This window comes from Dermacentor silvarum, chromosome 4, assembly GCF_013339745.2.
Source record: "Dermacentor silvarum isolate Dsil-2018 chromosome 4, BIME_Dsil_1.4, whole genome shotgun sequence".
In the NCBI taxonomy this organism is placed as follows: Eukaryota; Metazoa; Arthropoda; class Arachnida; order Ixodida; family Ixodidae; genus Dermacentor; species Dermacentor silvarum.
In genome coordinates, this window is record NC_051157.2 from 62,129,004 (window position 1) to 62,143,682 (window position 14,679).

The 14,679-nt window shown below is 44.0% G+C and overlaps 1 protein-coding gene across 1 annotated transcript in view; it reads right to left on the reverse strand.

Annotated features, from left to right (window-relative positions):
* Positions 1-3,513, reverse strand: part of LOC119448637 (putative phospholipase B-like 2) — a 36,493-nt gene extending 32,980 nt beyond the window's left edge. The window contains exons 1-3 of the mRNA XM_049665648.1: positions 3,302-3,513; positions 2,134-2,380; positions 752-849 (exon numbers count right to left, since the gene is read on the reverse strand). Coding sequence (XP_049521605.1) covers positions 752-849; positions 2,134-2,380; positions 3,302-3,513 — 557 coding nt within the window. The remainder of the gene's footprint in view (positions 1-751; positions 850-2,133; positions 2,381-3,301) is intronic.
* Between the last annotated feature and the right edge of the window lie 11,166 nt (positions 3,514-14,679).

A 14,679-nucleotide genomic window follows, 5' to 3' on the forward strand; every position in this document is an offset into this window, starting at 1 on the left:
AAACTTTGAATTATAGCAGGCAATGAACAAAACGCACAATGATTTAACAAGCGCATTTGGAAAAGGCAATAAGTTGAAGGTATTGGACACCTATCGAAGACATCGCTTAGTCCGGACAGCTGTCTCATTATTAGATGCACCTGTGGTGGAAAAAGAAAAAAAAAAGAAGCGGCGTTAAGTGGCGCTCGTAGTAGTTTAAATTGTACTTCCTGTGAGCCAGTGGGCTTTGACTTCCAAACGCCTTGAGTGGTCAGTGTTACTAAGCGCTTCAGCAACCTTGACAACCCATACACGTTTGCAAACGACCACTTTAAGATTGCCTCCTCTATTCATTATCCAATCCTCTACTAACCCATCATTTTGCATTAACACCAGACGAACCATTAATTAGACGGTGCCTTTATCTATATAACAGATCAAATAGAAAGCTCAGTACGGCGGTTGCTTTCAGGTGGCCGCTGCTAGAGGCAATGACAGCTGATACCCTAAATTTATGGGCATGTGCTCAAATTGAGGGCATGGTTGGGAAAACGGAGCGCATACTCCGAGGGTAGCTCCAATGATTGCAGTGGAAAGTCGGAGCATGAGGAGCATACATGTGGGACAGGTCGTGCGCTACATAATTCGTATAGAAGACTGCACTCTTGGAGCTCTGTCCTTCGTTTTTTTTTTGTGTGTAACGTGCTTAAAGGGCTTAAAGGAAAAGAAGCAATTATTATCAGTAGGAAAGCACTCATCATCAATAACTTACAATGCTCGCGTGGCATTGTCCAGTTCGTGCGAATAGTCTAGCGTCTCATTCTCGAAGACATCGCTTAGTCCGGACAGCTGTCTCATTATTAGATGCACCTGTGGTGGAAAAAGAAAAAAAAAAGAAGCGGCGTTAAGTGGCGCTCGTAGTAGTTTAAATTGTACTTCCTGTGAGCCAGTGGGCTAGATCACCATCTGTGATTGTTGTCACAACGCAGAGTGCGTGCTCCATTTTGGGGTAAACGTGTGAAAAACACTGTATTGAGTAATAGGCCGGTGTTTCTCGATTTGCAGCTCTAATTGCATGCGGTGCAGCTTTGCTCCGTAATATGGGCTCGTCCCCGCCTCGAACAGTACTGAAAATAACCACAGCCGAGCCACGCATTAAAATTCGATTTGTGCGAATCACACCATGAGTGCTCTGCAACAACAAAATTTATTGCTACGCATTACAGCTGCGACAAAGTGCAATACATTAGATGCTGTGGCAATCCCGCAATATTCAAGTTTTTTTTTTATGATACTATATTGGCAGAAAAAATCTTCGCAGGACAAAGGGATGTTGTTGTGAGGCTCATGAGACCTGGAGAAAAGTAAAACAAAACGCACAATGATTTAACAAGCGCATTTGGAAAAGGCAATAAGTTGAAGGTATTGGACACCTATCAAACGCCTTATTTCAGTTTAACATTTTAATCTAGGAAATCACACTTCTCCTCGAATGTGTGATATTCTCTCACCTAAATTATTAAAAGGGTGTATTTTCTTTTTCCCAGCCGTATCTGTGCCTACATGAAAAGTCATGGTAACCTAATTAACTTTAAACCAACCTAAACGTATTACGTTTATTTAGCCACATTAAATTAAGGTTGTCGCGTATTTTTCCCAAAGTATCACAGATTTATTAGACGTGATAAACTGTTGTATGTACATTCCTCCTTAACGAGAAGTAATGCAATCCTGAAGCTGAACGCAAGTCCTTTTGTTAAACTCTGTGAAAGATTGCATACCTCCTTGAATGGTAAATATTTCTTTAATAAAGTCCATTCATAATTACCTGGTTATTCTAACGTACTTTACGGAACTCGGCGTGAAGGTGACAGAAAAGGCAGCTGGAAAGAAACTGAAGTAGCTCGTCGTTTTGAGCGGCAGTGAGAAATCAGCAAAATGAGTGCTTGACATCTCAGAAACGAAAGCATGAAAACCAAAATCATCCGGTGCGTCATCCAAGACCTCCTAAATGAACAAACAAGAAAAAGTCTCTCTATTCATGGAAAGTGTTTTTATAGCCCATTTGAACTGAAAGTGACGAAGAGACAGCTCGATGCCGGCTGTTCTTATTCAGTTAAAAACTGGCCCGTTGCAAAAGTTGACCATTCGTACCATGTTCCAGTATGGATCGCTGTACTTGAAACGGTGCTCCTGCTTGTGAGAATACGCGAGATTCTTGGCGATGAACTCTTCGAGCCTGCTGCAGTACTGGGTCTGGTTTTCGCAGTAGCGTGAGAACAGGTTCTCCCACTGGTTCTCCATTAACTGTCGTGTCAGGTAGGCCTCCAGGGCCCCGGCTGCGTATGCTTGCAGTTCGTCATGCACGTACGGGTTGGACTCGATCTGGAGGTAAGACCAGCTACACGAAGGAGACAGCAGCAGGTGAGCGAGTGATGGAGAACCCAACATCCGCGCACGGGAAAGAAGACACTGAGATTATAACATAGACAGAATAAAGTGGAACAAATATGTAAATGGAAGTCAGAAAGAAGTCCCCAGTGATATTTGATGCCAATGGTGTTTCAAAAGTTTGGGGAGCGAGCAGCACTATCCAATGCTTGCGTAGAACTGGCGCAAGCATTGGATGGGAATGTGAAATGATTCTAAAAAGAAAACGAATCAAGAACATCTGTGGCAACCTAGAAGTTGATATCCGTGGCTCATACAACGTGTGCACGTTATCGTGCAGTGGGGTGACTCATCTCACACAAGAAACTATGTATTTTGTATCTCCGTCTCACTTTGTGGCGCTGCTCCCCCTACTCGACTCCTGCCTGACCATGCCTCCAAGTGCGTATTGATGTAGTTTTCATATCTTCATGCACTTGTTCTATCAACAAGAGTTGCAAAAAGCCACCAGTTCGCGAAACCTGCCGTATTTCGTCCGCGACAAGGACACTGTCTTCACCCACGAATTGCCGTGATGTACTTCGCGTCACAGCCGACTTTGCTGGTGCAGCGTCACTCTTAATCTACAATTCTGTAGTGTGCATTCTTCTTATCGTGCCACCAAGCTATGAAGTGACCTGTTTCCTTTTTTCCATAAATATTTTCCATTATTTTATATGCTAGTGTGGCTTCCGTCAGAAACACATAGTGGGCCATTAAAAAAAAAGGACGCATCTCTAGGCGGCTTGCCATCCTTGTGCAGAATGTCTAATACTACAGTACTTCTTTTGCAGACTCTTGTTCGCACATCTATATTGTGTACCAAATAGCCAAAACGTCCCTAATACGAAGAAGCGACAAACGGTGCGACAAATCATTTCATGCCACTCACCCACTCTCGTGTATGTCGTCCTTGAAGCTTGCCCATGCCACGGGGACGTGCGGCGCTTCTGTGAAGGATTTCTCCTGCGGCGGCTCGCCGTCATGAATCACCAGTCTGCTCAACCTGGGTTCCACCGTCGCCCAAGCCCAACGCGTCGGCTCCGCCTTGGCTATGGCTGCCAGCATGGCTGCCAGCAAGATGACGAGGTGGTGTCGATGCATCGCGGGACTGCAAGGGCAAAAGGTGAACTTGTTTTCACTGCCTTCGTTTTATTAAAGCGAAGTGAAAAACTCACTATATCGAAAAACTCATGTCATATGACAACGTCCGAGAACACAGATGCGCTCGAGTCTTCGAGCTCCGCACCATAGTCACTGTCACCTATAGAAGTTGTGTATTATTCTGAAACCGAATGAACGCCGGAACAGCCCTTAATTTCGTCTCATTTCTTTCCAGACGCAATGCCAGAACAATAAAAAAGCGTCATTCCTTTCCTTAGTCTCTCTTTTTTTGTTGTTACATGACCGTCCTAGGTTAAGCACACTTAAATATGACGGGACGTGACGCTATCAAAGCTTGACGTTACTCAGCAGGAACGTTCAAAAAAAGATTGTGTTGACTCATAAAATTAGAAATATTACAGGGATCTATACGTCTGGTAATCACTGCACCTTTCAAAGCCTTAACGTTTTAGTGCAGGTAGCAGTATAGCAAACACATAGGGGTCGATGCGCTTATCCGTGCCGTGTGAAGACGTCAAGCAGGTCGACAACTGACAGCGACGTGTGGTTGCACTTCTGCTAGTGTATTGCAGAGAAGAAAACTACTGTTTTCACTCAGCGGTGAAGAAATAAACTCGGAAGCCAGTTCGGGCTCCCTATGTACATTTTTCTATCGGCACCTGAACACACATATTTTATATTTACCGCAAAGAGGCTTAGCCCTTAGAACGAACCAGACGCAAATTGCAAGAGCGGCCGGAGGCAATTACCAATTGTATTTCTCGCTTAAAAGAAAAATTAATTTCATAAATCTTCCTTTGTTTGAAAAAAATAAAGTGCACCCTAAGAATTTATATTTAGCGTATTTTTACTAGTACAGCCTCAAAGTTCAAACATAGACCAAAAATAACGTTTTTGCATATTTATCGGCATATGTGCGCACTTTTGCGTAGTATATCTGCCCGCAAATATTTTTTTCACGTAAAGTACAGTTACTGGGTACTTAGCGTGTTTAACGATTGTGTTTCAGTAGAAGGCCTTTTTTCAATCCCAAATATGGACCAATTTTCTCACTTTTAACAGCTTAAAGAAAATTTGAGGAATTGCTTCTGATCGAGGTATGCAATTTTAGTTCTAAGGCCTCTCAGTCTTTCGTGGAATGGCTTTCCGTGTTATCCGCAAGCATCTAAAATTTTTGGAAATAAATCGCAAAAGTTCGAGCACCAAGGAAGGCATAGCTGGCATTGAATGGCTCAGAAATTAACGAAGTTATGAACCTATATTTGCCTACTGGACAATCAGTACATCTGTGCGCCCCACCGCAGCACAAAACTATTAATCCAACATAATGATAGTAACTACAGTTTACCTCAACATCGCATTAACACCGCCAATACACAGCATATGTACTGCCCGCTTTTTGGCCAATCCGCCATAATGGGTATGTGCCATAGTATGGAAATCATCCGTCCTAATCAACATGCGACGATCATCTGAAAGAGATAGTTGGCGTTGCCACGATAGAAGTATACGTGCGATTGTGGCCTAATGGTTACAGCACCGTTCTGCTGTGCTGGGGGGCCGAGGTTCGGTCTTTTTTAAGGTGAGCCATTCGGAAAGACCGCAGAAGAAGCTGCACACAGCCAGCAGCCACGGTCAGCGAAGTCCTGAAGTGTTCGCGAAGACAGCTTCGCTTGAATATTTCCCATGGCTGACCTTCTGAGGCCCTGCTTAGTGATATCTTACTTGTAATACTCACACTTGGACCTAGCTCTGATTGAAGAGACATGCTTGAGAGGAGCTGACGCATGTATTGAGAAATCGACGTGCAATGTAACAGCGATGAACGCTATGATAGTGTTTACTAAGGGTTTTTCAGAAGGTGGGACTGGCCTCGTCGAAGTTACCACTAACGAAAGATTAGGGCGCAGGTTTCAGCGTCCCTGCTAGTTTTTTTTTTAGCCTTCTCCATTTTCTCAGTTTTGCGGACCCACCCTGTAAACACAGTCACCAACTTGGTCGCCAGGTATAACCAACTTTGCTGGTAGATTCAAGTCTCTCAAGAGAAAGCTTTTTTTTTTTTTTCACCCCATCGAAGCCGCTTATCGTATTTGTCATGCGAATAAATGCCGCTAACCCATTATAGTAACGCATCAAATGAGCTAAGTTCTCCATTACGAACCCAGATGATATTCCTCATTTAGAGTCACCATTCCGCATTTCTCAAGTTTACAGTGCGGTATAGGCAACATTCAATTGTGCGCGTATTTTCATTGTATCGTTTTGCAACTGGCCGGAGGCTGACGCAATGAAGCACGGAGTAGAATAAAATGCTTATCCAACGCAGGACTTTGGAATCTATTTGAAGCAAAGCTCAAGCGAAGTGGTTCAAGAAATGCAATATGAAAAAGCTCTTTTAGCGTCGGCACAGTGGTGCCACGATGAGTAAAGTGGTGTATGATGTTTTCGAGGCGGGAATGGCGTCGCTGAGAAGTGTACGGCACATCGATGAATACATTTAAGCATTATGTACCCAATCTCTCACAGTGGCGCAAGCCCAGTCTGAAGTGTTGGCCAAGAATGGACACATCTCATGTGGCACATTCCTCAGTGGGCCAAGAATGAGTGGTACAAATACAAAAGCAAAACAAGAAATAAAAGGCCGTATAGTATCGCGCGCTCTTCCTGTTTGCTTTAGAGATACCTATGAGGTGAAGTTATAGTGCAATATTTATTGACGCATCGCTTCGTTACGCAGAACATCAGTGCGCTTAATTGTACTATTTTATCGCTCAGCATTTAATCGGTGAGATAGAATCGAAGGGCACAACTCGGGTTAGCTCGCAAAGCTTAGCTGAAAGAAACATAGTAGGGAAAATGTACGCTGTTTTTAGCTCTTCACCCACCCATCAACTACGTGCTGAACTCGTGGCTGTCCTATCGACCAAAATGCCAGAAACGCGTGTTCAATGAACACAACTTGCCTTTTCGCAAAACTGGCTGAGGCCCCCGGTGCGACCGTTGGAGAAGGCGGTCACGACGACTCTGCTCGATGATCGAAGACAGCCTATATTGCCGGGTATTGCAAGGGTGCGTTCAGGCTTAAACGCTGTACGATGACTCCCTACGTTCGGCGCCACGAAATTTCTCTTCGATGACGCTCTGCCCAATTACCTTTCCTGCTTCGTGGTTTTAGGGGAATAGAAACTAATGAACTGAAAGCTAGTGATCTACCACTGCAAAGACGAAGTCATTTGTTTCCTCTAGCTGGTTTCCTGTCTCTTTTTAATCCCGCTCACCACGTTTTTATGGAGCAAAGCGTTCGTTCCACGTATCTTTCCTCTCTTACTCATTCACTACCCGCCCCCATCTCTCCGTCTTTGTCTCCTCCTTACCCTATTTCACTCTTTCCCTTCAGCATCTGCCCAACCATACTTTTCTTCTTTTTTTTTGGCCATCGCAGCGTATGCGTCATGGAATAAAAAAGAAATAAAGTGGCGTGGTTGTCGTGCAGTTGTGTAAGCAAGCATCGGCACTTGCTATATACAAGCTGTCCCAGCTATCATGCACCAAGATTTAAAAATACGATCATGCCACGTAGCTGGACACAACCAATGTAATACTGTTTGCCGTCGCTTGTAGATACTCAGAATATATTTTGCATTCCACCTAATTACAAAATTAGTCTTACTAATTAACCAACTTCTCAAATATTGTAATTAGATGAAGTGTGTCAATACGAAAATTGTAGAGCAATATGAAAAACTGCCGATGCAGCTTTCAGTTTCTCAATACGCGCTACATAGAAGTGTTTTTCCGAGCCTGAAAGCAGCCCACGAATACACGCAAAATTCCGGCGAGACTGGCTGCTCGAAGCTCATTGCGTGTATTTGTGCACTTCTTTCAGTATCGTAAAAAACACTTTTATGTAGCACGTATTGAGCAAAAGAAAGCTGTATTGATGGTTTTTCATGTTGCTCTACAATGTTCTCGTTCACACTTTTCATTCAATTATAATATTTAAGAAGTGGATTAATTTATTAAGACAAATTATGTAATTAGGTGAAACGCAAAAAAAAATAATCTGCGTACCTACAAGCGACGGCAAAAATATTATTTTGGGTCTCTCCAGCTACGTGGTATTTGCATATTTTTAGATCTTGGTGCATGATAGTTAGGACACCCTGGATATTTAACTCCATGAAGAGAGCCAAGAACTTTACCCAGTTTGCTGACATGTGTTGGAGTTGGACAGTGACTCTAGGCAGCGGGTGTTCTGGCCGCCTGTAGTCGACCACAAAACGTTGCCTTGATCACTCTTGTTTTCCGTTGCGGGAACGTGATCACGTTCCCGGTTTGTGCTGCTTGGAAAGCTTGTGCAAGTTGGTCATTGCACGTTTATGAGCCTCTGAGTTTATGGGTCTTGCCTCGTTAAACAGTGTAGGTACACGCCCGCGCAGGATCATTTGCGCCGGCTATATTTTAAACTGGCTTCCGGAAACCGCGCAGGTGCGGATGGCAAACTAATGGGCTTGCGCTAGCATCGCTTTGTCGCTGCGTCGCACCTGACATGCGTTGGCTTTCAGGCCAACAGCTTGAAGACATCCTGTGCAGCCGAGTAACGTAGGTTTGGAAATGTACACATAAGCGCTGTTCGGAGCTAAGAAAAGAAAAATAAACTCGAAAAAAAAACACGAAATAAAAAAACAAGTAAAACAGAAACACTGTGCTTTGGTACCTCCCGGTCTGTGCGGGAAAATTGACCTAATGGAATGTTGGTGTGAATTTGATTAACACTGTGAAATGTTATTCAAATTGTAATATTGCCAAACTTGAAAACCCCGACATCGTGTGGTTTATGACACGGAAACCACAACGGGTTCTTCAGACCGAGAAAGTTGCCTTATAATATTTTGTAGAATTTTGTTGAATTTTTAAGGAAGCATCTGAGCAAGCAGCTCAGAAGCAGCTCAGCAGCTCAGAAGCAGCTCAGCAGCTCAGAGCAGCTCAGAGCTCAGAGCACTACTACTCTGCCAACAACCGCGCTCGTCGCTCGCCTCTTATCTCCACACGGCTCTGACCTTTATGCGCCGTGCATTCGCCGCTCAGTTTCCGTTGAAGCGATAGACCGCACGTACCTTCGCCCGCTGCGGCGTATGGGCTCGCTGCCAGCGTTTTGACAGTCGTTGTCTGCAGTCATTCAGTGTGATCTATTCATGTTTGTTTGTGCGCGCTCACACCACGCTTGTTCATTCAGTTAGTAATAGTCGGGCCACATTTTCCAACGCACGCTACACATGCAATGCTGCCCGGATCGGCAGTGCAGCACTACAGGTGTGTCCCTTCGCACGCGCTGCCCACGGGAAGCGCTTCTCATCAACACCACCGTTTCACACGCGCCTTCTCGTGGTCATCGAGTCTCTCTTCATGTCGGTCTACTTACGCTGCAGCACACCTGCTTACTTAATCAGCTCATGTTTACTACAATTCATATTGCTACCAAAGCCGCTCACCTTACTTCGTATGACATTGCTGTGTTGCTATCGCATTCATTGCTTCGCCCTTAGGGCGAAACTGTGACATTTTTTAAATCATAAGCGACGTAGTCCTACGCATACCCTTCTTTATATTACTGATACGGCTCAACGATCCCATTGCACGTTGTCCTTTACTAGCATTCGTTTCGATTTGCTGCTGCCAGTTTAGCGTACCATCATATGCTATCCCTAATTAGTTCTAAGTCGCAGCCTGCAGTATCGGCTCATTTCGATAATAATGAGAAATAAAAACGGGGATTTGGCAATGGAAAAACAAGTAACGAGCATTTCCTGACGTCAAGGGAAAAAGACAGTCCGTCCAGCCAGAACTTGAGTGCAGACAAATAAGATTGCAAAATTTTGTATAAAGTATTAATATCCCGTCATGAAGAGAAAAATGCAGTGCCATCAGCATAGAGATAGAGTTGCTCATCCTGATGAACTGACACAGAAGATAACAAAATATTGAAGAAGATAACAAAATATTGAACAAAAGTGGACAAAGCACGGTTCCCTGTGGTACGTATTCCTCTCGTCTTTTCATATGTACCCGATGTCACCCATCCTTGAAACAAAATAATTGTCTACCAGAAAGGAACTCTTCTATCCAGGCCACTATATAGTCTATCCAGGCCACTATATAGTCAGGCCACTCGCTAATCTAGAAATCAAAATTCCATGCTGACACTGTCATAGGCTATTCCAATATCTAAAGTTACCAAAGCCGATACACCTCCCGATAGTCTTGCGAGTCGAATGCGGCTTTCTAAATCAACGTGAGCAGAGCATAGGGAACATTGAGTCCTAAATCTTATTAGTCTTGAGCAAAGAATGTCCTTGGAAGAAATTAATTTATTGAGTCGAACATGGGATTACATTTTTTTCTATTATTTTGACTATACTCGATGTAAGCGCAATGGGCCGAATGCTGTCCAAGATACATCCAAGGTTTTGATTTTTAAGTGAAAGCAAAATTATTTCAATTTTCCAAGAGTCCGGGATCCATGTGTATTGAAGTGAACAGCTAACTACATTCAAAAGCTCATTACGTAAAGAGTTAAATAACAGTTTAATCGTAGCTGTTGTGATACGGTCTGGTCCAAGAGCCGATTGATGTACTATCAAGTTGACATCATATAATTCCGTCATGGTGACTTCTACAAACTCGAGCTATTAAACCTCCTAGGTCTAGGACACGGCGAAGAAAAGCGTACTTGAATCCCTTTTGATATATCATTTAGTGAATCCGCCGCTTCTTTGGCGGATAGAACAGCGGAATGTGACCATACGAACTGTTGGAAAGATTTTTTGCTCTGTAAAAAGAGCCGATCTTCGTCATGGTTTTTACAAAGATGAACGCAGTATATTTTTTTGTCTTTAGCTATTGCCACAGTTCTTTTAAGCAGAGCTGCATAGAATTTATGTTCAATCCAATTTTTCGGTGAAATATTATGTTGGAGACTGTTTTGTTCAGCCCCCTAAGGCTTAATGCCTATACCCCACTGCAGGTTGTAAAACTTAATTGTCGCTCTTATGAACTCTGCTCAAATTGAAGTAATTTCCGGCGCTTCCTCGCAGGGGTGTGCGCCGTCAGCCGGCGTTGTGCGATTTGTCGACGCTGGAGGAAAACGTGTTGGTGATAAACACACTCGCGCCCACTGCTGCATGTTGGTGGAAAAAAGAAGGGCCCGTGGTGGCTGAGCCTGCCAAACTGTGCTAAATATCTCACTGTCAATTAGGCTGAAATTATAATGAATCGTTCTTCTCCCCCTTAGACGCTCCCCGTAAAAAGTATAGTTACCTTTAATATACATATTGCGTGACTGCAAAAAAGATCCCTGAAGAGGGACACATGAATTATCATGTGGTCTATATAATCAATGTGTACATTTGCCTTATGCTATCTGAATGTCACAATGGTTGTTTTATATATGGCTTCGTTAGGAACATCATCAGTGGTGCGTCGATTGCCGCCTTTGAAACCCGTGAAGTAAAAATCTGTGAAATTAAAAATAAAGGATGGATCAAGTAAGAGGAATGTGAAAAAAAGAAAGGCTACCGTCGACCTCACTTCCTTCTTTAAGAGCTTTCTTTGGGGCGGGGCTGCTCAGGAGCTGGGGCGTCTGGCTACTAAACACGAGCTTGTATACTCAGCCGCCTTTCGACGAGGCGGGTCAGCAGAATATATTAGACGCACGTATAGTAAGTAATCCAAGGTGCTCAAAATCATTCTGGAGCCCTAATAGGCGTCCCTTATAGTTCACGCGTTTCTTTGCCACGTTAAGCCTCTTCGAGTGAGTGAGTGAGTGAGTGAGTGAGTGAGTGAGTGAGTGAGTGAGTGAGTGAGTGAGTGAGTGAGTGAGTGAGTGAGTGAGTGAGTGAGTGAGTGAGTGAGTGAGTGAGTGAGTGAGTGAGTGAGTGAGTGAGTGAGTGAGTGAGTGAGTGAGTGAGTGAGTGAGTGAGTGAGTGAGTGAGTGAGTGAGTGAGTGAGTGAGTGAGTGAGTGAGTGAGTGAGTGAGTGAGTGAGTGAGTGAGTGAGTGAGTGAGACAGCTGCTGCACCTGAATCTATCCCGCATTATCGACGAAGCTGCGTGCCAGCAGTATTCTGCTTGCGCTCATGTGGAACGCCAGCTGCGGTGTTAGGGTGCACAGTTCGTTATGCCGAAGGCTAGCGTGTTCGCGTGAATGCAGTTCAGTGGCCCTATATTTCCGGCACAGCTGCTGCGCCTGAATCTATCACGCATTATCGACGTAGCTGCGTGCCTGCAGTATTATGCATGCCCGTAGGTGGAATGCCAGCTGCGGTGTTAGGGTGCACAGTTTGTTATGCCCAAGGCTAGCGTGTTCGTATGAATGCAGTTCAGTGGGTCTATACATATGCTGGAAATTACCTGCAGCCATGAAAAACATGCAGCCTGGTCGTCGCGCATTTCCTCGCTTACGGCAGCATTGGTTTTTGATGGATTGCACTGAAAATAAAAACGCGAAAAAGAACATAATAAATTAAAGTATTTCGCTGTTAGGATGTTCCTGTTATCCTGCCTATAGGGAAAACAAAATTAAATAGTTGGGTAATTGTAAATGCGTAAGAATTCTTATGCCTGCCCAACGAGGAAAACCGTCCGTCCGTCCATCACGTAGGACGACCTCTTTCAAGATAGGGCCCACAGCAGCGAGCGAATTGACCTCCATGCTGCCTCTCACTTCAATGCGAACTAAGCGGCGAGAACCCAGCGTACACGAAGTTTTTAGCACTCGGCGCACTTTGTCCCCATCGAGGATCGCTTTCAGGATAGAGCCCGTGGGGGCCCTATGTGATGCTTATTCAAGGATTTGCGGATAAGCTGCAGATGGCATTAGCTAATTGTTTTAATGAACCCTGGATTGTTTCAAAGAACGCAGGACAGGCACAGTATTGCCCAGGTGTAGTTATCCTTGCTCTATGATCGGCAATGTGGCGAAGTTATCGCTGGTATGATGTCATCAGTTTTGTTTTCCATCTATTTAAGAAGAAAGTGGTGTGGCATAGAGGTAGCGTTTTCGACTGGCGATATGTGGGTCCGTAGTTGGAATGACGCGGGGCACTGCGACTTTTTCTTGAGATAAAATTCTGGAAACAAACTTAGTTTCAATCGACGGACACCGGCTTTGGCAGATATGAAAATTACTAGGGAAGGGAAGATTTTGCTGGCGTTGCCACGGGTCCCTTGCTTCTCTCATAGAAGAGCACAGCAGTATGAAGACACCACTGAACAGCGATCAATTTGGTTATGTCATGGCATAGATAAGATGGCAGATGCATGTTGAATATTATTGCGAAGCATTCGTTCGCTCATACCCAAAGCTTTGACGTAAATGAGTGGGCTTTTTGTGTTCGGGAATTCTCTATGAATATATATATATATATATATATATATATATATATATATATATATATATTGCAGGAGTCATCAGGTCGTTGAAAAGTAGAGTGCACAAACATTGCATTCTACCGGTGCTCACACATGGGACAGAAACTTGGAGGTTAACAAAGAAGCTCGAGAACAAGTTAAGGGGCGCACAGAGAGCGATGGAACGACAGATGTTAGGCCTAACGTTAAGAGACAGTAAGAGCAAACGGGGATAGCCGATGCTCAAATTGACATTCAGAGCAAAAAAAAAATGGAATTGGGCCGGCTATGTAATGCGTGAGATGCATAACCGAAATACCAATAGAGTTACAGATTGGATACCAGGAAAGCGCAGTCGAGGACGACAGAAAATTAGGTGGAGTGATAAAGCTAGGAAATTTGCAGGCGCTTGTTGGAATCAGCTAGATAGATAGATAGATAGATAGATAGATAGATAGATAGATAGATAGATAGATAGATAGATAGATAGATAGATAGATAGATAGATAGATAGATAGATAGATAGATAGATAGATAGATAGATAGATAGATAGATAGATAGATAGATAGACTTTATTAGAAAGGCAATCAGAGTTTTGTCTTGCAAATGGTCGGGGCCCCTAGTCCAGGGCTCCGCTGGCTCTTGCCATCTTCTCTGCTGTCCTGGATCAGCTTGAGCTGGTCGTCGAGGGCCGAGCTGGACAGCAGTGCCTCCCATTGCTCCCTCGTGGTGTTCGTGTCGTGGTGTTCTATGCGCAACACAGGGTGATTGGAGAGATCAGGGTGAGGCCTTCGTCCTGCAGTGCACATATATATATATATATATATATATATATATATATATATATATATATATAAAATGGAAAGTGACGCATTGAAGACGCCTGCTGTAGTTGACTGCAAAAATGGTGTCTGGCATATTAAGGAATGGAATGAATATGTGTTACCAACTTCCCGGACCGTTGCTGTACAATACGTAAAGCCTCTGTTGTCGGCCCTTCTCAATGTACGACTTTCCTCGCGGATAAAAAAAAAGATCACTTTTCACAAACATTCATGTCAGCGTTGTATCGCTAACCTCCAAAGAAAAGACTTGAACCCCGGAACATCGGCATGAGTGAGTACCGCTCGTTAAACAATGACAAAGGGAGTAGCGCCGCTTCCTGGCAAAGTAAGTTTCGTGCAGGTTATCTACGCACATCTACACCAACTGGAACGCATACTAACGCACACTCTATCGCCAATGTACTAAGAATCTGTGAAAGGACGCACTCTTGAATCAATGCGCTAAAGAATGGGTAACACTGACTACACCAGCAGCAGAAGTTGAATGTTTTGTGACGGTCAACAGGAGTAAGCAAGTTACTAGTGACACTACATATTGGCTACAAGCTATTACAAAGAACAGAACAGCTACGTTCCAAGCCTTGTGTGCAGCATCAACAAATCTATTGCAACTGAGCACACCCGCGAGCGAAAGGCAGAAAATCAGATAGTGACCGCACCTACGAACTTCACTTAATTAGAAACGTGACAAGCCGCTGCTTCTAAGTATCTGCCAAATAAAGAACGAAGATCCAAAGAACGAAGAACTGACCCTTATTCAATTCCTAAGCGGAAAGCTTGGACTAGATTTTTAGCCCCGTTTTTCGAACAAGCAGCGTATACGTTGCTCGCGCCGTTCGGACAAAGCTTAATGAGCTTCGAAAGCGCTTTCACATGTCCTCTGAAGCAGTGG